Source organism: Stegodyphus dumicola, chromosome X1 (assembly GCF_044657685.1).
Source record: "Stegodyphus dumicola isolate Sdum_Otavi_A_Nest chromosome X1, ASM4465768v1".
Taxonomy (NCBI): domain Eukaryota; kingdom Metazoa; phylum Arthropoda; class Arachnida; order Araneae; family Eresidae; genus Stegodyphus; species Stegodyphus dumicola.
Window position 1 is genome coordinate 258,700,584 of NC_140780.1, and position 26,091 is coordinate 258,726,674.

Genomic DNA, 26,091 nt, shown 5'->3' on the forward strand with positions numbered 1-26,091 from the left:
ACTCCCTTGTTTATCAAAAGGCTTTAAAGTATTTTACAAGCTGACGGTAGAATGGTTCTCCCCACTCCAGCTAAACCAAAAAATGCGCCGATGCCAAATCGTCCGATTCACTGCCGCATCCTGGATTATTAACTTTTTGCAGTATAATTTTCTATTATTGTATAACTGACATTACAAAAAGGGGTGTTAAATGTATCAAAAATTATTTCCACCATTCACCAGAATTATTCTCCTTGAAAAATACCGTGCTATCTTTATCACCATAAATTTATACCTTTTATTTACAATTGCACACTTCTGTGAGATGTGGAGTATTTAAAGTATTTAAGAACATGTATAAGAAAGTACGTAAAAATGGAAATTAACATAACATATTTCCTTTAAATTAGTTTATTAGAAATTAAGCACGAATATTAATGCTCTATTTATTGTAATCTGTCAGCAACATCATAGATAAATGTCTATTATACAAAAAAATTTTATTCAAATACATCGAACATTGGTTGGCCCATAGAAAACATCAATTTATTTTACAGACAATAAAATGCTTTCTCAGAAAGATAAAATGACATCATTCATTATTAATTTTCTACTTTAAAATGAATACAAAATAACCGCCATATACGATTCTTTCTCTTTAAAAATTTGAGATACGTAACTGTCATGTCCATAACAGTTACATATGTAATTGTAATTAATGACTATACTGGTAAAGATTTATTTTCAGATAAGCCGTAGCACTGAATTTCTATTTTTAAATTCAGACTGATAAAGAAATATTTTTAATCCAAGCTTAAAATATAAAAGTTAGATAAAACGTTTAAAATAAGAACATACGTACATACTTCCTGAAATTTAAGAAATATTTTAATACAAATAAATGTTTCATAAAATCATTGTACAATGGTACTTCAAAATATTCAGTGAATTAAGAATTACTACGTATTTCATAAAATCATTATTTAATGGTACTTTAAAAGATTCTCACATATTTGATCAGATAACTAAATAGGAGTTGCAATAAAATTTATTAAAAATTCCTTAATTCGCAAATTAAAGATATCAAGATTAATTATATACTTTGTTTACCTGAACATTGATAAATTAATACTGTACACCAGGACTGCAATGCGTTACAGCGTTACAATTTTTGGCCAAAATGGTAATACGCAGCTAGTAAATGTTAGATAGTTTTTAAGAAAATACACGAAATCGTGCATATTAATGATTTCATGAAGCCTAATGTGTTGGATAGTCGCTGTTTATTGTTTTTTTAATAACTTTGAATTTTGGCTTAAGATCTCTCCTATAAAATCAGAAACCATACTGCCATATACAGAAGAAGTCATTTTCAATTACTCTACACTGAATGAGATTGAAACAGTCTCTTAACCTTCCAGCACGCGCGCTTGGCAATTTTACATGAGCACACGCGCGTCATATTTTTTACGACATCCGTTATTTTACCGTTTTTGGCACGAAAAACGACAGAAAAGAATGAATATTGATAAGAAATAAAATATTAATCTTATTATTGCAAAATATAAATGATATCGCATTCAAATATAAGTAAATTATTTTTAAGTTCTTATGTTAGTGAGATGGAAATGCAATGACGTACTTCATTATAAAAAAAATTAAATTTATTATTTATTAATTATATTTTAAAATCGAAGCTAATTTAATATTCACCAAAGGCAAGTATAGACAATGAAAAAGGAAAACACCTTGGTAGGAGAAAAGTAAGTTTAGCATTACTTACTTCTGCAAGGAAATTTACTTCTTACTGGTTACAAAAACGCACTTTAAACTAACTTTAATGTGTTTATTTATTTCTAAAAAATAGAAATAAAAGAAAATAAGGAATGGAAATCGCTATTGTTCTCCCATCCAAAGGTTTCCTTGTCTTCCTTTTCTTCATCAGATAATTCTTGAAGAATCCGAGGAAAATCAGCTGGTTGCACATATTGTTTTTCCATGAAAACCGATATAAAATTTACAGAGCCAAATGAATTCAAAATAAAATAATACGCGGCAATCAATAACACAGAATTACAAAATGTTTGAGAAAAAAATATTTTCCAAATTTTAAAACACTACCACGCGCGTGTCGTAAATTTTATGAAAAAGTTGCCACGTAGCACAAAAGTCCAGTTAAAAAAAAGTCAAATAACTTCCTGTTGGCATATTCCATGATGTTGGGGAAGGGTACAAAGGAGGAATAGAAATGACCTTCGGACGTCTCAGCTTCGATATGCAAAAAATGTGCATTAAAAACTGAATTTGTCGTAAATTTTGCGCATACGCGCGTGCTGGAAGGTTAAAAACATAATTTTTCCTTCTAAATATGAGCGAAAGTGTCACTTTTAAAACTTAGCTGAATTAAGTTTGAATAACTGTGAAGATTCAAGGTTTCACCAAAGATTGTAATATTAATTCACTTGGACTGTATTAAGCGTCTACGCCCTAAAAATGAATGACTATCAAGCGGTGATTTATAATGAGAGCCTCATGTTATTATTAAATAGACTTTATATATAAAACAAAACCTGCAATTAATATTTTTTTTTTTTTGAAATACTGAATCTCTGTATTAGCTATCGTTTCCTACAATAATGATGGACGTGATTTTCAAATATTATTCGAAATAAGTTCCAATGATAAAATTTTCCTTGTTTATGCAAATATATGAGTAGATATTTAGACGTTTTTAGAATGAAATCAAATTTATCACACTAGGGCAGCTCAATTAAAAGCGCTCTTTAAATATAAGCACTTAATTTTTATTTTATTTTATTTTATTAAAGTCATGTTTCAGTGACTTCTGTTTGAAGATCTGAAAACATTTTTATCGGCTAAAGCAATAATATTAAAGCTGAACTAGCAAATTTCTCTGTAGTTAATACTGTAGTTACTCTAGACAACCCATCTATGCAAGATTTCTTCAATTTGATAATTTTTTATATTCTTTGAAATTATAATTAGCAGAACACAGGAGATAAATTTTCGAATATATGTCTATCAAGTTACTTTATTAATACTCTATTGTTAATATTTATAACATTTTATAATTATTGTCGAAAATATAAAAAGCTGCAACTATAACTGTTCTAAATGTTATTTCCTTCGAAATTAATGCAAAATTTAATGCTGAATAAAATGATTTGATGATTATGACTTCCTTTTAGTACAATTACATATCACTTACTATTTTTTCTACTAATATGCTGCACTTCTGGAAATTATTGTATGCAGTATTGAGCTATTAAAAATCATTTACGACAGCTGAAACAAAATCTCCTGACAAAACAAATATTAGTACTTTGCCGTCGCGAAATAAAACTCAGGAATGTTTCAGTATACATGATTTTAAAAACGACTTTTATTAAATAATAAAAATTCACTTCTAATTCATGCTTCTCATAAATGAAAGAGTTGAAATATACTTTTCTTTGTTCGGTTTAATTAAGTTTTCTTTTAATTCTCTAGATTTATTTTATATTTTAAATAAATGCATAAAATTTAAGCAAAATAACCAGCATTCCGAAAAGCAAATTTTACGACTCTCAGATTTTTAACAGCTTGAGAAATATTTCCAGACTGTGGGAAATCATTCTGAAAATCCAAGCAGTACTAAATCCTTTTCACTCTCTTTTCTGCCATATAATACAGTGGTTTTCCAGTTTTTTCATAAAAACGGGACTTCGGGCTTGAATTGGCATAGGGGCACGTTCTTCGGTTCATTTTAAGTTGCAGTTCGTTTTTAAATCCGTTTTCTTAACTTTAAACCGTGAACTAAAGTTACAAATCGCTTATACTGATATGATTTAAATTTAGTGCTTTTATACAGAAGCTATTCCAAAATTATTATTCTTATTTGACATTCATATAAGTAGTTCAATATTAATCTTTGTAGATATTTAATATAATCTTGCTATTGAAATGAGTACCAGTTAAGTACCAATTATATAGACGTCTGATATCGCTATAAAATTTTCAGTCAGTAAGTGGCATGAATTAATTACTGAATTTAACTGATTACTATATGAATGGACGTCGATGTATTTATTTTATCCACGATGTATGAAAGTGTAGTAGGAAAATTAAATTCACACGACTCATGAAATATTATAACTAGTGTTTCTTCAACTGAAAGATAATTCATAAATTATAACAAAGCAGTGTAAATTTTATACAGAATTATCACATTTTAGTATCACAAAATGACTGGCTATTAGATTCAGCTGTGAATATAGGTAATTAATAACACGATAGTTTGTTTTGTGCTATTAATTACCTATATATATCGTTAAAAAAAGAAAATTTGTTTCACATATTACAGAAGGTAATTAAACAGCAAACGTAAATTACAAAATGTTTCTATTGGTGTCTTATTGGCTAAAATAACGGCTTAAGCAGTCTTAAATTACTGTATTGTCAGAAAAATTTTAAAGCTGTTTATGTTTTAAAGGAATAAAGCAAAAGTGTCATAGTTTCAAATCGCATTAAATAAAATAAAACTGTGACTCTAATGTATTGATCATTTACTTAAAAGTAAATGTTTGTAACCTAAAAATATCCATAAAATAAGATTTCTATTTTTAGGAAACTGTTTTGCCAAGATACGTATCTAGAGTATTTATCCTCCATACAGATTATCAATACCATTCCGCGGAGCTTAAAACTGTTAATTTATATTTTATGAAGCCTAGAAAAAAATCTATTCTCAGACTAAAGCAGTTGATCTGGCCCAAGATCTTAATTTACCTCCCATGTTACAATCGGGGTTCCTTAAAGTAAAAGTGATTTAAAATTTTAAAAAAAGAATACACGTACATTTTTATTTTGTTTCATATTTCAGTATATCTAATAACTCAAATAATTTGTAACATATTTAACTGATTCTATGTTCAACTGATTGATTTGAACACTACTGTAACTAATATAAAATGTTTCTAACGTCTGAATGCAAAAAACACCTCGGTTTGCGTGCAGCCAAACAACAAAATGGTTTTGAAAAATTGATGTTAAGTAGTTCTTCAAAAAATATTTTATATTTAAATAAAAATTAAAACTTAGCTGTATCTTTGCGTGTTGAACTATAGCTATATATTAGGTTTATATTTCAATTAAGAATTTAGAATTTGTTTTGGCAAAAATTGGATAAACTCTAAAAATATAAATAATTGATTTGAAGATTTCATACTAATACAAAATATTTTACTTTTGTTACTGATCAGAATTTTTTGGTTACAAAGTACTTCTTCTTGTAGCTTAAAAATAAATTCTCTTCAGCTATCCTATGAGAATAAGGGTAACTTTCTAAAAATTTTAAACTTAATATGTACAGAGCAACAGTCAGTTGTAACTGCAGGATAACATTAAAAACATTTTATCTAATGCAAGAAACTCACCGTTTCATTTTTGTATTCATTAAATTTGTGTTTAAAATAATTAAAGTAAAATTTTTAAAATTGTTTTACTTATCTGTTTCATTCTAAATAAACAAAATAATTATATGTGCATTTCCTTAAACACAAATTAAGCTTTGAATAAAATTCAGCAAATTAATCTTCTTCTAACACTCTGTTGTACATCTTGTACGCACTCAAGAAAACCACTTAACTCTCCCAATTCGATAAATATCTTTCCATGCATTCGACTAGGCAGTATGTTTTGTTAAAAGAGAGATCAGAAGTTATTCTATAAATTGACCACAAGGATTGTAACATTAACATTCTGATAAATAGGAACAATACATCAAACAAAAGGTATGGAAAGACTTTTAGTTAAAACATATACAAAATGATTAATAAGAAATATAATTAAACACCGTTTTTCACAAAATGACAAAAACAACATTAGTTACAATAACTTATCAACGAAAATATTAGCTGCCTTAACAAATATTTTAATTAAGAAAAAATTAACAGCTTCACTGGATTATGTTCATCTTAAAAAAACACAAATATACATTTTCAATTAAACAATGTTTCAGTGAAGTTCTAAATAGAAAAAGCTGTTAATTTATTTCTTTCCCAATAGCTGCCTTTCAGAATTAAAACCAGACCCAAACATAAAATATAATTAAGAAACACACCGTTACCTATTATGAAATTATCTTAGTTTAACTGAAGTGCTTGTGATGCACGTTTTCACGCAGTATGAATATTGCCTACACCTGATGACTTTTCATAACTGAAAAACATACACCCAACAGATACATAAGATTGAGGAATTCGTTGATGAAGACGTAAATATATTCAAATACATCTACTGCCGTTTGTTTTCTACTCATATCACACAAATATTCATGAAATACTTGACAAGAAAATCTCACAACTCCATAGCAAAGACTAGAACCTTTTCTTGTGTGACTTGCCAATTATATCAACTTCTCGAAAACACTTTATATATATTACAATCGGAAAATAGTGAGCTATTCTGAAATCTACAAATTAACAAATTAGTTACGGGCTAAAAATTGAAGATTTCAAAAAGCAGCCGCTTTCCTCTGACCGCAAGAATCCATCTTATTTTTAAAGTACTAGGAGTATTAGAAAAAATATAATTACTCATTAAAAATCAGAAAAAATGCATAAAAATTATAGAATTACATGAAAAACATTTTTGAAAAATTAAAATTCCTTAAATATTGTGTTATTGGTAATTTTATTCACACTATGAAAACATAAGACGTGAGAAATATGAGATCTAAAAACCAGATAGTAAAATGATTTGTTTGAAAAAAGTGTATTTTTATACAAAATACAAGCTTGATTATTTTTGTTATTAAAGTTATATTTATGTCAACGGATGGCAGAGAGAAATTGTAATAGAAAATTCCTATACTTTAAAAAGCAAATTTATTGAAAAATACTTCTGAATATGTCACAAAACATTCATCAAAATTAATATGCTAATGCTGACACTGAAGCACATTAAATTACTAATTTTCTCAAGTTATACAACTGGAGGGCACAACATAGATTTCTGGGCTTTCACAACTCCAAATTATTCAATTAATTGCCTAAAAAGTTTAATTATATTTCAAAACTACTAATGTATAAGTTAATAGTTAATTTCCTATCGTTCGTTAAGAACCCGCAATGAGTTTTTATGTTTATAAAATGCCTTGATAGCAACTAAATTACACAAACTGTATATATTTATTGCTTATACTTTTCCTTCAAACAGAACCGAAAATTATTGCCTTTGATGTTAAAACATTGTAAAGAGGTTAAAATTAAAAATTTTTACCGAACAATTTAAGTAACATTATTTTAAGGCTATTAAAATAAATTACCCTGTCATCAATATTTCTTTAGGACACTTGCACAGAATTTTTAATACGTGTAGTGTACTGTTAAAATCTCTCACCCATAAGTTTACACAAATAATTCATTTCTTCTCTCTTAATAACTTCGAGGTAATTAATTTCCTTTAAGACAAGAAACGCAGCTATAGTGGCATTTGATAAATGGTATTCCTTTCTATAAACTCATTCACTTTCTACTTGTATAAGCGATCTCCTTTTCGTAATACTGTTTTCAACTTTTTAAAAAATTTTTAGTAATCTAAACCGCAACTATTATTTCAGTTTTAATTAAAAACTTGTTAAACTTGTTCATGGTTTTCAAAACTGTATTTTACAAGATTAAGTTCTTTCCAACGCTCGAGTTCAATGTCGTATAGAAAAGGGAGAAACGAAGACGCAAAGGTGTAGGGAATAGTTGCCTTTGAGCAGACTATGAGTTAGTGACGTTTCCAGTGGTACATTATAATGCAGTGACCTTGATGTTTTAAATATGAGCGATATGGGTTAGAATACAAAGTGGTTTCAGCAGTATTTTTTATGTTCCCCGAAAGAGCTTACGCCGTATAATAAGACGGAAGAACGAGTAAAATAGCCATGAAACTAAAGTAATGATTTTAAAAATAAGAAAACGTTTTCAACAGGACATTTATATTTGCTTATTATAAAATCAGAGCTTAATTTTTTGGCTTCCCGGACGGAGCGGTCAATTCAAAGAGGAACTGCAGGCAAAAGGAAAAACTGGAGTGTTTAATTCTAAACAAATCCAAAATATCTGCCTTTAAGAATTACTTGAATGAAAATTCCGGGTAGATGCAAAAGCTACCAAATTGTGTTCTGTAAAATTTTCTTTCTATGACACATTTCATATACGTAAAAAAATTAAATTCAGGAAAAGAGTTTCGATTTATCTTGTAAAGTAAATCCCCAGCTTTCCTGTTTATTCCATTCCCTGGGGTACTCTCGGTCAAAAGAAGGCTATGCTTAAGCAATTATCCCTCGTGTGCTGTGTCTAACTTACATAATCCAATCAAATCCTATAAATATCTGCATTTTGCATGAATATTGTATTCAATTTAAGAAAACGCGTCTATGGATCCATTCAAAGGCAAAGAATAAAGTGATGTGCATTCTAATGAATTTAAGGAGATTTTTATAATAATTTCTGAAATAAATAATTTCTGAAAATTATTTTTTATGTAATGATATATTATTATTCGTTCGCCATACAACGCACTATCATGATATAAAAATTGACGCGAAGAAAGCTTTCAAACGGATGATTTTTCAAAGAAACGTCAGTATGAATGAGCGTTTCTTTGTGTATTTATTTATAAACGCTCAGAAATGAAGTGCTGTATTATATTATCATTGTGCAAACGGCAAAAATTTGTCTCGTAGTGTAATAGGTATCAGTAGCAATTCCATGAGGCGAAAGATTTCTCATTTGTTTTCCTCAAGTTTTGTCCATTAGTAAAATATATGAAAGGCTTTTCTAACTCAAATAAATATGAATCTCTTCCTTAAAATTTCCAAATCCACTGCCTGAATACACTCTGCATCAAAAAATAGCAATTTATCAATATTTTTAATTAAATAACAATTTAGCAGTCTGCATCAAAAATAACAATTTAACAGTGAGATTTTGTAGTAGCATATATATTAAGTAAGCCTACATATTTTGCTTTTAAATTTATATATTGCATTCAGAAATGAAATACAAGAAAATTACTCTAGCTTTTAAGAACGAAATATTTTCTAGTTGGTTTGGTTTATTTAATTATGGCAAAACACACTAAGGCTATCTGCCTAAGGGGATGGATGCCTTCGTGGAGGTCTTTCTCAGGGAAACTGGCTCGTATACACGTTACACATGGGGAAAACCACGAAAATGCCTATGCAGGCAGCCCGTTCGCGTGATTCGAACCTCGGACCGAACTACCAGTGTTCAGAGACTTTGCCGCTCGGCCGCTGGTGGGCGCTATTTTCTAGTTGAATTTTGATGTTATTTTATTTGAAAGATTTTACATTATTAAATAATAAGAAGGGTATTTTTTTATTTAAGAAGAAAGACGAAATGTTTGCAAGATTTCTCGTGGGTCTCTTATTTCAGCAAGAGTTCAATTCTACAGAATTCTCAAGTCCTTAATTTCTCTTCAGCTTATATATCATAACTATACACGAGAAACAATTTCTAATCGTAAAAATGTGATTTTCAGTCTTACTTGTTTTCCTGTTTAGCTGACATAAAATACGTGTGTATTATTAATAGCTATTTTCTGTTAGTAAAAATAATCAATCGTATGATCGAGTCGCTCGTTTAAACTGCAAAATTGAAGTTTCAGGCAACGGTCTTCAGATAAAAAAATTGGAAGTTGATTCCAAATCAGATTACATTACAATATGCTTCATTATTTCTCGTCAAAGACAAACAATTTAAGAGCCATAAGAGTATTTCAGGTTTCATTTATTTTATTGTTTGCGTTTGGATTGAGGTTTAGAAATTATTTTTGCTATATGGCAGCACTTTTAAGGATTTAACACTTGAGCTAATAACCCTATTTCATAAATTTGAAATAAAATTTCAAGGAAGGTATGCTTATTCATTTTTATCTATCAAATAATGCTTCTGCCTTTTATCAATGAATAAATTGTTTAAATGGTAATTTATATAATATTACTTAACAACAGTGATTTTAGATTTTCATGCATTTCATATTAATACAATATAAAAAAATCATGTATGGGTATCTATTAAATGAAATTTTGATTTAATGTAAAATAAGCAGCAAAACTTAAAATATAATATACACGGAGAGACAAATCATGAAATTAAATTTTTAACAAGTTGAAAGCTTGAAAAATCTCTTAACTATTCAGCAATAATAACTAAAATATTATATTTCTCTTCACAAAGCATCTATAAAAACAACTAGAACTGTGGAAACTCATTAAAATTAAATTAACCCTTTTACTTCGGGAAATCAATCTTATCCTTTTCAGATATGTCTCATTTGTTTAATATCGCTTGATATAAAAATCCGAATGAATTACCATGAAAACATGCGAATGAAATCAGAAAACTAGAAACACGGAAACATTCAATATAATAATTTTTTTTCAGTTTAAATTAGTTTTGATTTTGTCAGGAAAACATTTTCATTCCTAAGGTTAACTTAGTAGAAACTCAAGGTAACATTAAATCTTTAACGCTTCGTCAAATTTCACTCTCCCTAAGCTCAGAAGGATCAATAACTTATCGGTATATTAATTAATAGCTCCAAGACATCTAATCAAGGCATGCAAGGAAGATGCACGTGTAACCGGCAGGTTTAATTAAAACTGAATTAATTCGCAGGAGTATGAAGCTTGGTGAACTCAAATTCTTAACTTAGGTAGTGCATGAACATTAATTGCTGCCGTCTACCTTACATTTATGCTTGAGATTAATTTTATTACATCGATAATACCTGAAGGTTATAGAAATCGGTAAAGCTAAGTACTTAACTATACCAAATTTTCATTTAGAATCATATCTGTGTCATGTAAGTTCTGTTTCATTCAAAGTCATATCAAATTTTGACTTTAAATGAAACAGAGCTCGTAATACCATTTTATGCAAAATTAAAATTTATATGGCAGATAGCAAATTTCATCGCTTTAAAGATGTTAATCAGCTAGATTGTGGAAATTCTGCTTTAAGATTTAATTATTTGAAATGAATTATACCTGTTCCGCAGAAAAGATAAATACAGCTGCAGGAAGAAAGAACACAACTTACCCACAAAATAGCAGTTATTCATTGGGATAAATGTAAAGGCGGAATAGAATTAAATACGCGTAATGTCGAAAGGAAAGAATTAAATAAAGAGGTAACTTTAAATTTCAAACTGTAATGATGTATTACGCAGGACTCAAAATCAAGCATCAAACGAAATTTTGAACGCTTATACAAAACTGATATTAGTACTCCCTAAATTGGTTTCAAACTAAACGTTTATTGGTAATAGTTATATAAAAATGCCTTATCTTCTATTTATTGATAACATTATTCATGTTTATTCATGAAATAAAAATCGAAACGCAATAAACGATCCTCGGTGAAAATTTGATACCTGAAAAAGATATATTTTAGAATATTAATATTAGCATATGTATAACACATATGTATTAGAATTAATTTACAAACTTTAAACACTTTTACCGAATAAATGACTCATTGTGTACTCAGAATGTCTAATTATACCATTCGGCTTAATCTCTGTTGTAAAGATTAAATCCTTTTGACTGATAAAAAGTGTCTTGAAATCTCAAATGTGTGCAAATAACTTCTAACTTACTGTCATGCAAATAACTTCTAAAGCATTTAGGTTATTTACTGTTAACTATTCTAAAAGGTACGGTTATAATTTACTTTTTTATTAAATTAAACGTATAAGTAATATCAAATAATTTTCATAAACAAGGACGAAATGATTAAAAAAGTCAAAAAAGCGGTTTTTCTGTTGTTTTTTACCTTTTTATTAATTTGCACTGATCTTGAGCACACAAAGAAAGCTGTGTAATGTAGAGGTGCTTTTATATGATATGAAGATTTGGGTTATTTTTTCGATAATGTGCTGCAGAATCAGCATTGGCAAGTTGATATTTATGAAGCGCGTGTAAACGTAATACATGTTTTTATATTTCTCACCAGACGAATTCCTCTAATTACAAAACACAGCATTAATCAAAAAGGAACTCTTTATGCAGCGTGAAGTTACTCATTTATCTCGAAGAAGACACAAAAAATGCTCAAAACACTGTATGAGTGACATAGGACAAGCACAGAAATAACTGTCTCAGAATAACTTTGAACACGCCCGTCTCCTTCCCTGTCAGACGTTGGTTTGGATGGACTGATCGACGTAATTGGTTAGTTCTTTTATTTTCTTCCAGTTCTGGGTTAAAAAATAACAGCGAGTAAAAATTTCTTCACTGTCGCTAATCACAAATTAGTTTTCTTTTATCATAGTGTTCAGTTTTCGTAGAACATTGATTTCGCGTTAAATATTCACACTGGTGTTGAGTGTACAGCTCATGTAAGTATATTAGTTATTTAAGCGTTTAAACTTGCTTCTTGGTAGTTAATGCAATAACACTAATATGCAGTAACAATCTTTGTTTTTCATTCCGTCATTGAAACCTACATAAAGGTTTCATGAGCTATCCAGGAATGCTGAATCACTTCACAACTCTTTATTAACGCGGAATGGAGAACAATAACAGCGTCGACAGCAGTCCAATGATGTGTGCGGAGTAAACTGCACTGGCAGCACTTACTTGCTTATATGCCATCATTTCATTGGTCTGAAAACCATCAAAAGTACCTTCAACTGAACCTGAAATTAAATGAGAGGATTCATGGTTAGAGGAATTATGAAATAAAATCAGATAAATTTTTTAGCCTGAAATTGAAATTAATTAAAATATTTGGATCATTTTTCCGATTTAAGTAAAATTTTTCTTCGATTTCAATGGACACAATAAAACGTTAAATAAGCAAACACCATATTCTGTGCTTATATCTTATCTCTGATTACATTTCGATTTTTTAAATCTTTTATTTTGTGATTTAGAAACGATACCAAACTGAGCGACTAATTTAAAGATGAAGCAAATTTAATACCCTCATATGAAAACTCTATTTCATTTCTTCTATACTGCAGAAAAAAGCACGCAATGTATTAAGTAATTCCCTATTATTCTGAATGAAACTGACAGTTTTAAATTGTTCTAAGATTTTCAGACCCCTGCTAAAAATGCCCCATAGAAACCAGTAAAACTTTTTATGGGTACCCATAGGAGAGAAAACTTTAAGGAGACAACTTTGAAGCTTTCGTACTGCTAGACAGTTGTAATCCAATCGCTCTGGTGTGCTGAAAATTATATATTTGGGAGTCATTGAAAGATTATGTACTGTTTGGTGTTGGTGCGGTGGTCTCCGCCTTTCTAACTGCAAATTCAGAGAAGGTTTGAACAGCGTTCAAAGAACTTTCGCGCTCCTTATTAGCAAGATGTACAAGAGCGTTCCTACACTCAGCGCTCAAGCCATAACAGGACTGGTCCCGCTTGACTAAATGGCGATTAAGGAATATGCAAAGTTCCAACTACGTGTTGGAGAAAATCTCATTATGGTGGATGGCTATGCTTATGATTCACGGGACTATGAGGTCGAAGGTGAACCTCTCACGAGAGCATCCATCTACAAGATTAATATTCCCCTTCAACCGTAACTTGCCCCGTGGGGGTGAAATGGAAACCTACTTCGATGGGTCGGGGCTCGGCGATAGAGTAGGGGCTGCCTTTGTAGTACTCTACTACGGTGTAGAGATCCATCATGAAGTTTATAGGTTGGGCGGCTATAACTCGGTTTTCCAAGCAGAGTTGTTTGCGATTCGGAAGGCTTTAAATTGGCGTATTCGATCCCGAAGGGGGATCATTTGATCGGAATAATTTAAGTACTCTTCTTGTAAGTTCGAATCTCTCTTTCCTCGAACAGACTTCGAAAGAGGTAGAAGAGCTCTTTGAACATCTATCATAACTGGTTCCCCGCCTGGCTTGTCCTTGGTTCTTCGCTGCTTCTTTTAGCTGTTTTCGCACACTGGCGACGGTAGTACTAAGTTCTAGACTACGTCAGAACTCCCTAATAAACAAGTTATTTTGCACAATGGGACTTTAGTTCTAGTTCTGGTTGTCACCTATAAGGTGTCGAAGGCCTACGTCAACGACAGACGCAATCCTGCACTCCTAACCGCGATAAAATCAGCGGGCTTTTTTTGATATTGCTGCCAAACGAGTGAAATAAGTCACAACAGCAGACCAGGTTTTTCCTTAAAGGGTTTTGATAGAATAAAGAACAATTTTAAAACTTAACTTTCTTAGTAAATGATGTAAGGATTTTAAGTTTTACTAACGTTTATTTTATTTTTAAAACTTTACTATCCTCTCTTATTTTACGTTTCTGGCAGAATAAACTCGAACAGTATTAGTTATGCAAATTGAGCTTCCAAGCTATTAAGTATTTAAGTAGTGGCTTTTAGCTAAGAGACCCTGCTAAAAATGCCCCATAGAAACCAGTAAAACTTTTTATGGGTACCCATAAGATTTTATGGGTTTTTATTGACTTTTACTGGTTTCTGTTGGTCTCTGTGGGTTTTTTTTACTGGTTTCAAAATGACCCATAGAAACCAGTAAAACTTTCTACTGGTACCTATAGAATTTTTGATGGTCTCTATTGACTTTTACTGGTTTCTGTTGATCTCTGTGGGTTTTTCTTACTGCCATACAACCAGCATCAATGTCAGAACTTTCTACTGGTTTGTATTGGTTTATATTGACTTTTCCTGGTTTTCTTATTGGTATCAATATAATAATAAATCGTATGTTGGTTTATATGGGTTTATGCTATTTTTCTATCTGACGTTAATAGATTTCTTGTAAACAATATAATTAACAGAATGAAAATATGATCTCTTTAAGACCATCAGAGTAACCTGGAAACGCAGGTGGTCGTTTGAGAGAGGGTTTTTACTAAATATGCTTATTTATTTGATTTAAAAATTTTTTGCGGAAAGTAATCATATACACCACACACAACGAGATCTTTCTAAGGCGACCAGCCGCAAATAAAAATTTATCTTTGCAAGTGGTTGCCTTAAAGAGGGAATGCTCAATACAATATATACTCACGTTCTCAGAAATACGTTTATCTTTTAGAGGTAGTCGTCTTAGGGACATTGCATCTACAAAACGAATCTCTCTAAGGCGACCAGCCACACTTGCACAATTTTCTTTGTGAATGGTCGCCTTACAGAGGGAATGTTCAATACAAAAATATACTTATGTTTTCAGAAATACTGGTCTCTTTCAGAGGCGGTCGTCTTAGGGAGGTGGCTTTTGCTACGAGTTGGTTCTCTGAATACACACACATAAGCACTTACATTTCTGATATTACAAATAAACACAGGTATCAACCTACATCTCTTTAACGCGACCAAGTTCATTCACAATCGCAAAACTTTTCTCCGTGTTAACGCTGACGTTAGGAAAATAACTTCCCCTTCATCCCATGCTCCCTCCCCACTCTCAGAAGTTTTCCAAACAAGCAATATGGCGCCGTTCTAGTTGTTGTTGTACGATGGTGGTGTTATTTTCTTCGTGGATGTAATAATGCAATATATAATTTACTTTGATTTACTGTATTACAAATTTTACTATGTTTTGCCGTTTAGAAATTAGTAATAATTAATAAAATACCAGCACTGACTATGAATATGAAAGCAAATGCCTCTAAAGCCATGCACGTGTAATCGTGTCTAATGTTTGAGAGAACTTTGCTTTTAGCTGACTAGTTGTGAAATGGAGTTTCTGTGCGTGAAATTGATTTTCCATCTTTACTTTTATCCTGGAAAACAATGTGCTTAAAGACTGAAAAGTGACAATTTCAGACTTGATAATTTGGTTCAGTGTGTTTAGATCAGAAGCAGAAATATAGTTTTTGCATTCTACTGAAACTGTATTTTGGAAATTTTGTTTTTTTGATTACAGTTTAGAAATACTTTTAAAGCTTGTTCATGTAGATGCTTTATCATTTGAATATTATGCACTAATAAATTTGAGCATACCTTACTTAAAAATGATCTTGCATGATTCAATTTTCAATTTTTCGACTATGTGATGAGGCCGAGCAAAAAGAATGTATAAAAAGAATGTACTAATTATATTTCGCGAGCAAAAAAGGTAAGTTTCATTAATGAAGTAAATATTGAAATATTTAATGTGTTTATTACTTATTGAATGGGGTGGACAAGACATACAAGCTTAGGGAATCTTTTTCCACTACTAAAATTACGCGAACATTTAGATGGTCATAGTAGCTTACATTTTATTTTGGTCTATTTTTCTTTACAAGTATGAGACTAGAACCACGTTTTTACATTAAATATTTCATGCTATTTTGTAAAAACACATATAATCATTTTTATGCATACTTTAATTTTAATTATTATTAGTTTGATGAAGAAAATTTCCAATGTGTTTTTCATAAATTGCTTTTGAAATAGAAATAGATTTGTGGTGTGGTGTTGGTGTGGTGTATTTAATTATGGCAAAGCACACTAGGGCTATCTGCCTAATGGGAGGGATGCCTTCGTGGACGACTTTCTAAGGGAAACTGGCTCGTATACACGTTACACATGGGGAAAACCACGAAAACACCCATGCAGCCAGCCCGTTCGCGGGATTCGAACCTCGAACCGAACTACCAGTGTTCAGCGACTTTACCGCTCGGCCGCTGGTGGGCGAAATAGATTTGTGAATAAGATTTATGTAATATTAAATTTACTATTCTTGGGAGTATAAAAAGTAAATTATTTATTTGAAAAAATTACATTAAGTGAAACCTCACATAGTGATTATTTTCGTAAATGACAGAGTGACACATTTGTCAGAAACATAATTAAATAGCAGTACTTAAAATCACTGTAGTTTTGTCAGGCTACAGGAAACTGGCATTATATGGAATTGTGGAGTTGATTGTTAAGTAATTGGAAGTTTTGCAAGACAATTAAAACAAAAGCTTTTCGGATCACGAGTCTTTTAAAGGCACTGTTTTAGCATTGCTTTCAAATATAGTTAGAGTAATATTTAAACATTATTTTCTTTCATTAGTTATACTTCGGAAATGGTAGTTACAATTTTCTGCACTAAATTTATTTGTTTGTATAGATATTAACGTAAAACTTTTTGTAAACAAATTGTAAACAAATGTAAACATGTGCTATATGCGCTTAATTGCAATGACAGTAATTATAACTGCATTTGTATAAGGCTGTACAGAAGATTTATTTATATTGCTAAATACTGCACTATACAAATTTCATTTGGCATTATAAATACAGAAAATGCTCAGCATGAGGTATTTTTTATTATATAATCTACTGGCAAAAACAATAACTACCTTTTCAGTACTTTAAATTTTACTATTTAGAATTTTTATGGTTCAAAATAATATTTCTATACACTTTCTAAAGTATTCTTTATACAATAGAAATCTAAATAACTTATACCTAAAACACTGACTCAAATTTTTTCCAATAATGCATCGCTTTCATTAAATTTATGTTCCTTTGAGATGGTATATGAAAAGCCTTTTGTAATAATAAATTATTAATATACATAGGTAAATGGTATTTTTATATATTTTTTCGGGTAAAGTGCAGAATCGCCCACTTATTTATTTGGCGTTTGTTTGGCGTTTTATACAAGAGAAAAAAGAATTGGATTTTTGTCAATTTTCTTTTGACTTTTTAATAGGTCGATGTGTACATGGATACCGAGTATGTGCAATTCTTAAAAACGCGCCAAGCAGTGGGCGATTCTACACTTTCCTCATTTTTCTATAGGAATTTAGTTTCATTAAATTAGTTATTTAATAAATAGATGCTTATAATTATATGTATATGAGTATATTCATACTTATTCACATAAATGGGATTTCTACAGTACGAAAGTTGACCTTTTTTACATCAAGAACTACATATAGTATAAACACCCATTATGTTATAGATTTTATTTATATGGAATCTGTGGAAGATTATATAGCACTAAAAGTGAGATACGGAATAAAATATTATACATTATGAGATATTTCCTTAATTCCCGAACTGTGCGTTGAGAATTGGTATTTGTTGAGACTTGTAAATTTTTTAAAGTTCGTTTTGTTACAATATAATTTATTGTATTTTGGGTATTATTAAGTTTATTATATTTTATCTTCTGAGAGATACAGGTAACATTCAAAGTATTGTAATAAGGGTTGACATAGTGTTTGTATATTATTATTTCTTCACTACATTATATTCTAGGATTCATCCTTTCTTCCACGCAAAACATCTATGGTGTATGGGTGTCATAATAAGCTGCAGGGTGTTATTATCAGTGGTAAGCGAGCTTTAAGGAGATAGCAAGTATGCTAAATTTGAACTCTATATTAAGTTTCTAATGTGCAAGTCCCTTATTCTTTTTGCTTGCTTGTTAATAGTGTTTCTCTTCCTGAAAATTAGTGTTTCTTCTTGTTTTGCTTTTAAATTTGGTTTAGTGTATGGTAGGTAACTTAAAATTTAAGCAGATGCTAGAAAGTAACATCCCTTGGCAATACATTTCTCATTAGGTATTCAATTGTTAAACATGCTGATGTGTTTAAATACCATTGTTTAATTTCCCAATTAAAGAACTGATATACAAATATATGCAGTGAGATACGGTACTATATGTATATATTTATAATCAAATCAATAATATATATACAGTCAAAGTAATGATTCGCAAACATGAAATGATATGTATATAGAACTCCACATAATGCATCCCTCAAAAATTCCGAGTCCCACCCACTACCATAAATTACTTCACCCAAGTCTTACCGACTGATTTTATTCAAAGCCCCCACTGCCGCTAAGAATTTTTCGGACACCCTACACTTCTGAGTCAGACGCGAAGAGAACACTTTGCCGACTCCCCACTAGAAAGAATGTAAGTTACATAATACTTTTTCTGGCCTTTATATCTTCATGTACATTCACTGTTCTTATTATATTTTTTATTTTTATATTATTTTTTTATTTGTTTTTACAAAGTTTGCATTATTTATCTTATTTTGTAATCTTCTATGTTTATTTCAACTTTATACTTTGAATTCTATTTCATAATGACAATTTCCAATGTTTAATTTTTACAAATAATATAGAACTCAAATGCATAAACACGAAGGTGTCGGGGATGGTTACTCAAGTTTTTTCGGATTTCTCTACAGAAATTGCTTTTCACTCAAAATTGAATTGGCTAAAATGCTTCATAGGAATAAGTACTTTGAGTATCAGCATTGGTTCATAATCCTTTCTATTCGCGGAAATATTTGGCCTGACTAGAATTGCTGTTTGGCTTAACCTTATTACTCAAGTAAAGACAAAACACCTTCGTATTTACGTATTTATTTATTAACTATTGTTCATTGAACGGGGGTTGGTTTATTCCCCTTGAAAAGTCAACTAATTTCCGATCAATGACAATGATTACATGCTTTTAATTTAATTTTTCCTTTTACAATTGAAATTTTGTTCTTCATGATTTTAATTCCAGTCCCCGTTAAAACATTATTAACATTTTACTTTCAAGTTACTTCAAAACATCTTTCAAAATATAACTTACTAGTATGGATTCACTCTTTTAAAATAATTCTACTTTAATTAAACTTAGGAGATAATATAATCAATTAATCTATATTGTTTAGGAAATAAATTACTATTAACTTACTTTGCAACAATTGCGCAAGTAGTAGTAACTTGTTTTTCGCACTAAATAAGTTTAAGATCATACATTATATATATATATATATATATATATGTAATAGATTTTGTAGTCGAATACAAGCAGCTGAATCCGTAATGAACCGCAAGAATTTTGATGGCTTAGAGATGTTGAAACTCGAATCCACAATGAATAAGAAATTTGGCAGTCGGGGTAGATTTAATTCAACTTTTCTTTCAGCAAATATGTTGCAGCAACAAACACGTTGGCGCGTTATTTATGCCTATTCCAAAAATTTACATTTTTGACAAATTTGTAGTAAGAAATAAGGAGCTGACAGACTATAGTCCTACTAGGGCAAAGCGTAGAAAGCACTTGCGTTATGTTAAGGGTGAAATCTTAATTCAGACCGAGTTAATTTTGGTTCTCGATGCATTTTTATTTTATAATTAATACTACTGTAAAATTACTATTGGCTCTTTGAGTTTTAGTTCCTTTTACAGCATCAAATTATGTAAGAGTCATATGACATGAATTATTCTCGAAATGATGCAGTGCAGATATTACTATTTTTAGAATAGAGAAGGAAAATTAATTTTACGCTGCTAATTTAATCTTTTGTATATTCTTTATTTTTCTTACATATATATATGTACATATATCATTCGATTGTTGTGAATCATGACTTTGATTATTATCTTTCTATTCATTTTATTTTCAAAATTATATAAAAGGAGTTTAAATTTTTGTAAAGAGAATTTATATAAATATTTTGTAATATGTTTACAGATATTGACGTGCATTGAGAAGGACAGGGGCTTGTAGGCTTCTAGATATTTTAAAAATTTTATTTAAAATTACTCTACATGCTTTCTCCGCCATTTAGTTCTGTACATTTCATCAGTGCTAATTATGTACTTCTGCTGTTTTATGTTTTTATGGAAATTTGATCTACAGTTCTATTTTTCTGCATTGTTTTTTATAGGGATTCTGTATATGGATATCCATTCTATATACGATTTCTATGTATGGATACTCTACTATGGTATAATTCTATTGATTTTGTTTATGGGTTTTTGTGTACTGTTTTGGGCAGCGATTTTTCCAAGAGGTACCTTTATTGGTCTGTGGATTTTTGTGTAGTGGTTTTTACAGGTTTTGACCTATGGGTGCCTGTATAGGTGTACGTGCTTTTGTCTACTGTTTTTTACGAGGCATAGACCTACGGAATATTCATTTTTTAATGGAGATTTGGCCAATGGATATGCATACAGTTCTGATTTCTGGCTATGGGTTTTTACTGGGATTTTGTTTATAGTGCCTACAGTTCTACAGGTTTCTACAGAGATTTGGCCTACTCGTATCCGTACAGTCGTACGGGTTTCTGTTTACCGGATTTTTACGGGTATTTGGCCTACGGAAATCTGTACAGCTGTGTGGGTTTCTTTCTATGGGTTTTTACGGGGATTTGGCCTACGGGTACCCCTACAGTTGTACGGGTTTCAGTCAGTGGAATTTTACGGGGATTTGGCCTACGGGTACCCGCACAGCTGTATGGGTACCCGTAGGCCAAATTTCGTAAAACATTTTTATGGGTTTCTACGGGGCATTTTTAGTAGGGAAGAGAGACACATTTCGCTACCTTACCACACGCGCGCTTTTCAGTCACTTATTGTCCGCCTTTAAGGCCAGAACTTATTTCTCTTTGATACTTGAAGACGTATTGTAGTTCCCGCATTCTGCTCCCTACTTACGTAAAGTTTGAAAGGACAATCTTTGCGTTAGTAGTCTTTGTAAAGTATCTGAGTTTAGTTCTTATTTAATTAAGTAGTTTTAGTACCTATTTTTTACGTGTTAGATCATAAGTACTGGGCTTTGTATCCAGAAGTGCGCGAAACTGCTGTAAATTGTGAGAAATAAAGGATAATTAAACCTTTCCCATTTGTGTCATATCTTCTACACTTGCACGAACTTAGTTTAAAGTAAACTCCCTGTTCTTCTTACTCAAGACTCCAGTATGTTTGCAAAAGCAATTAGAAGAAATAGTAGTCCTGATAAGGATACATGCAAAATTTTGAATTTCGAATAGTTTTACTAAAAGGTATCACATGTTCTTCTCTGTCATAATCTATATTAAATATTTTACGATATACTGTACCCTCCTTACCTCTTTCCTTACCGAGCAATCTTCTTGAAACATTGCATTTTATAGAAAGCACGATTAAACGATAAAATAACCGCCAGTTACTTGATGAAATAATTTTGAAAATTGGAAAGTGGTAGATTTGTGTACCATTATAAACGAAAATAACAGCAAGAATAAAATAATATAAATTACAGAATTTCGTTTTTATGAAAACTAAAACAATACCGTAATTGGTTTTAACTTCTAATTTACAATTACAAAATATTATAATATTTTCTAATTATATAATATTTAATAATATTTATTAATATGTTCTTAATTTTATGGAACACTTTTAAATTATGTCTTTTGATTGCAATATTGAGTGAAATTTGGCATACCAAACTAAACTAATTCATTAAAAATATTTAACATTTAATGAAAATCAGTACATAGACTGAAATTAAAATAGAAGGAAGTCCTGATGCATGTTCGCATCTTGTCTAGTAAGCCACGACTACTGCTTCTAGTCGGCGAATATTTTGGTTCTTACGCAGTTTCCAACGTCTGTTAGCTTTTCTCTTTCTCCGTTTTCTTCTTGTATCCATCGTTCCTTTTTAGACAGTTTATCTGTACTTCGTGTTTGCAAGTCTTATGTGTGATTAGGGCTTACTGTATTTACTGTAACATCAATTTCGTTTCAATACACTTTCCTCTTGACCACTGCTTCTAATATTTTCTTAGCACTTGATCTATTTTTCTCCTTGAAATAGGCGTCTTCAGTTGATCAGCGTTTCTTCACATTTGATAAAGAGAAGCTTTACGTAACTTTTCATAATTAATTTCTGATCATTGATGCTCTGCTCTTTCTGTTTCCATTGCTTAGTCTCATTATTCATATCAGAGTAATTGCTGATTCGTACTCAGCTTGCCTTTCTGGGTTTGCGAGAGTTATGGTATTCCTTTCCTTCTCCTAATTACATCTTAAAATAGAATCATTAATAGTTATCTGAAGTAGGAAGATATTCTGCAATGATGAATTCACGGAAAAAGTAACTGCAGTTTTTGAATCATTAGTTACATTTTTAACTAATTGAAATAGTCTTTCAAGAAAGCAGATTGGTTTCTCTTCACAGCGTTAAATTCTAATGCTGCTTAACCTTAATGAATCAATGGTGTTGTGGGGGTAACATATATTTTTACCCCTTTAGGTGAGCCTACCAAGCCCCACCAGTGGCCGAGTAGTTAAGACCGCTGAATATTAGTAGTTCGGCCGGGATACCGGGATTCAATCCCAGCTACACAAAATGATTGAATGGTGGATTTTCCGTCAAACTTGCATTAGTTTATCCGCTTCGAAGTATAAAAAAATATAATTTACTTTAATAAGCTTTAATTATGTTAATACCATTTTATTTAAACAGCCTATATTGCATTAGAGTAATAATGTTGAAATGCGTGTTTTACCTGAATTATTTTGAGACCGTAACAAGTTATGAATCTTTATCCTTCTGACAATATTCTAGGGTAAAATATTTTTAATCTTTATATTACGTAAAAATATAAATTGAATTTTGATCGAAGATTGAATTTTTATAGTTTCGAAAAAGGTACATATTGTACATCATTCCGATTCTATTTACCATGCATAATATACTAATGACTAGTCTAAAAATTGTTTGCATTACTTCACTGATTAAGAAAATAAAAGTGAGGGGTTATTATTGAATATGTAGCAACGTTTAATCTAACACTGAATGTCCATATTATAAAGTTTGACTTGTTTTGGCAGCATAAACTAAGTCCGAACTCTTAACAGACTTGGAACGAATTATCGCTTCATCTGAAAATATCTACAATGTCTTAATAAAGCTTTAAAACAACTCTTTTTATTAAATAAGAACAATAAAAATAAATTCATGTCTCGTGCTTAAGAGGCTCAACCAACGACTTGTGGAGATGTAAATTAAAGTAACAGTAAATTCAAATTTAAAATTAAAACTACGTCTAATAGCCAAAGGCTACACAAGTGCTTTAACACAAAGTTGGATGAAACTTCTCACCGGCATAACAATTTTATTTTCGGCAACTATAATTAACGCACAATATTAAATTTTTTCTGAGCTAGCAAAACCTAGTAACTTGGCCTCGAGAGGCAGATACACGCTCAGTCTTAGAATCCGAAAATCTCACGTTATATACCCCTAAGTTAATATATGTTCTGCTAGGGAAATGGAAGAGAGAACTCAGTACAGATCTAAAATCATAAAATAACTCGTTATTTAAAATAATTGGAACCTTATCATTTTCTTTCTTTGACACAAAATGTGTTCATTTCAAATTCGTCATCTTCCCATGAAAAGGCCACTGTAAATAGCGCACTTCATAATATCAGCACATCTATTCCAATCTGTGCACCAATCTTCTGTATTGTCCATGGGCTCTACTAACGTGTGGTACGTTTACTGAATACTGGGAGTTTGATCCCAGGCGAGCAGTGTGGTTACTTGATTGAGTTTCGAGTTTTCCTATGTGTAACAGGAATACTAAGCGGGATCCCTTTATAAAGTTCTTTATGAAGGCATCCCTCGCCTTCCCATATTCTAATAACCCTAATCGTAACCTTTATTGCGTATTGAACTATTTATATAACTAGTTCATCATGTAATTTCAAGAATACAGCAAGCTTATTGAACATTTCCGATAACTGATGCTGATGTTAAATCTGTACACCTGAACACAGACACGTACTACAAATCTACACCGATATATCTTTTAAATATAATATAAAAACTAGAGATGTCTTGTGCTCGAATTAATTAAACTGCATAGAAAATTTCAAATTATATTTAAAAACTTTCGCTGTCGTAAATCTGAAATTTATTGAAGCATGAAAAGCAAAATGAATAATAATTTTGATTTATTCTTATGATAAATAAATCTCTTAATTCGCTCTCGATCAACCTTTAGCACGGCATTCTGTTTTTAACCAAATGCTATAACAATTCATATACTTACTGATTTTTCTACTGATTGATACTCTGATGATAAGATTAATGAGCTTATATAAAAATTATTTTAAATTGTTTATCCAGTTATTTTGAGTGAAATTAATAATAACTCGAACACACAAACTTTAATAACTTATTGATTTAGTTTATATTTCAAATACTAAGATGATTGCATGATTAGAGGGGATTTTTCATTCAAAATGAAGCTTCATTTTTAATAGGGATTCTAAGAGCATGTATCTAAAAGACATATTTTTGTTTAATTTTTTAAAGCAATTAACAAGGAATAACATTATATAAGCTCTGTTCCTTAATTTCGAGAAAATGATACAGTCAATACAGTTTGTCCATTTATTCTCTGATTTAAATTTGATTTCCTCAGCTAGCTATTATAGTACTTAAATGAAGATATTTAAAGGTTAAATTTATTTTCCATTTTTAAAATTTTTCGCAGTTTATATTTTATAGCTAAACGATGCTTACCTCTTTTCGGTTTGAAATGGTCGGGAGCAAATTCTACTTTCAAAACAGTGGTCATTTCAACCTCGTACAACTTGTTTGGATCAAAAGGCATCTCTGCGGGTATCTCTCGCTTCTTCCTGCCGTAACCTAACTGATTATTCCCGCATGGCACCTGAAAAATATTTCGATTGTAAATTTCATAGCTAACGAAAATCAAAATCTTGCATTATGCATTACTATGAAACAACTTTTATACAAGTTTTGAACAGAAACACGGAAAACCGTTTGTGTTCTCTACACGTTAGAAGGAGATACATTTAAATAGGAAACTCCTAAAATAGAGGAGCCAGGTGAATATTCCATTGAGGCTGCAATGGCGTTGATGACTCGTCTAAAAGTATCTCAGAGTAAAATATACAGAAGTCTTACAGCTATTGCATGAAACATATCATTTCCGTTCATGAGAAATAATTGTCAAGTAAAAAATTTACGAACTATATCTAGTTGAAGAACTATACGTAGTTGAAGGAATGTAAAACTCTGAACTTTGAAGAAATCAGCAAATGCGTGTGTGAGTGCAAGTACTATTATTTTGCTCAAATTAACAGCCAGTAAGTAACAATAGAACTTACTGGCTATTGTATTCTTGTTACAGAATGAAGATATCAATTGTTGTGAGCATATATATATATGAGACCATAAGCATCTTATAATTAGTTTAGAACGAAACTACAATAAATTGCGGAAGGAAACTAATTAAAATTACTTTATAAACACAGTTTATAATTTTCCCGAATCAAGAAAGGAAACTAAAAATTATTATATCAACT

The 26,091-nt window shown here is 30.7% G+C and overlaps 1 protein-coding gene across 1 annotated transcript in view; it reads right to left on the minus strand.

Moving 5' to 3' along the window:
* Positions 1 to 374: 374 nt before the first annotated feature.
* The window catches only part of LOC118187953 (uncharacterized), a 562,718-nt gene continuing 537,001 nt past the window's right edge, over positions 375 to 26,091 (minus strand). The window contains exons 8-9 of the mRNA XM_085807592.1: positions 25,283 to 25,433; positions 375 to 12,696 (exon numbers count right to left, since the gene is read on the minus strand). Coding sequence (XP_085663718.1) covers positions 12,557 to 12,696; positions 25,283 to 25,433 — 291 coding nt within the window. The 3' untranslated portion in view covers positions 375 to 12,556. The remainder of the gene's footprint in view (positions 12,697 to 25,282; positions 25,434 to 26,091) is intronic.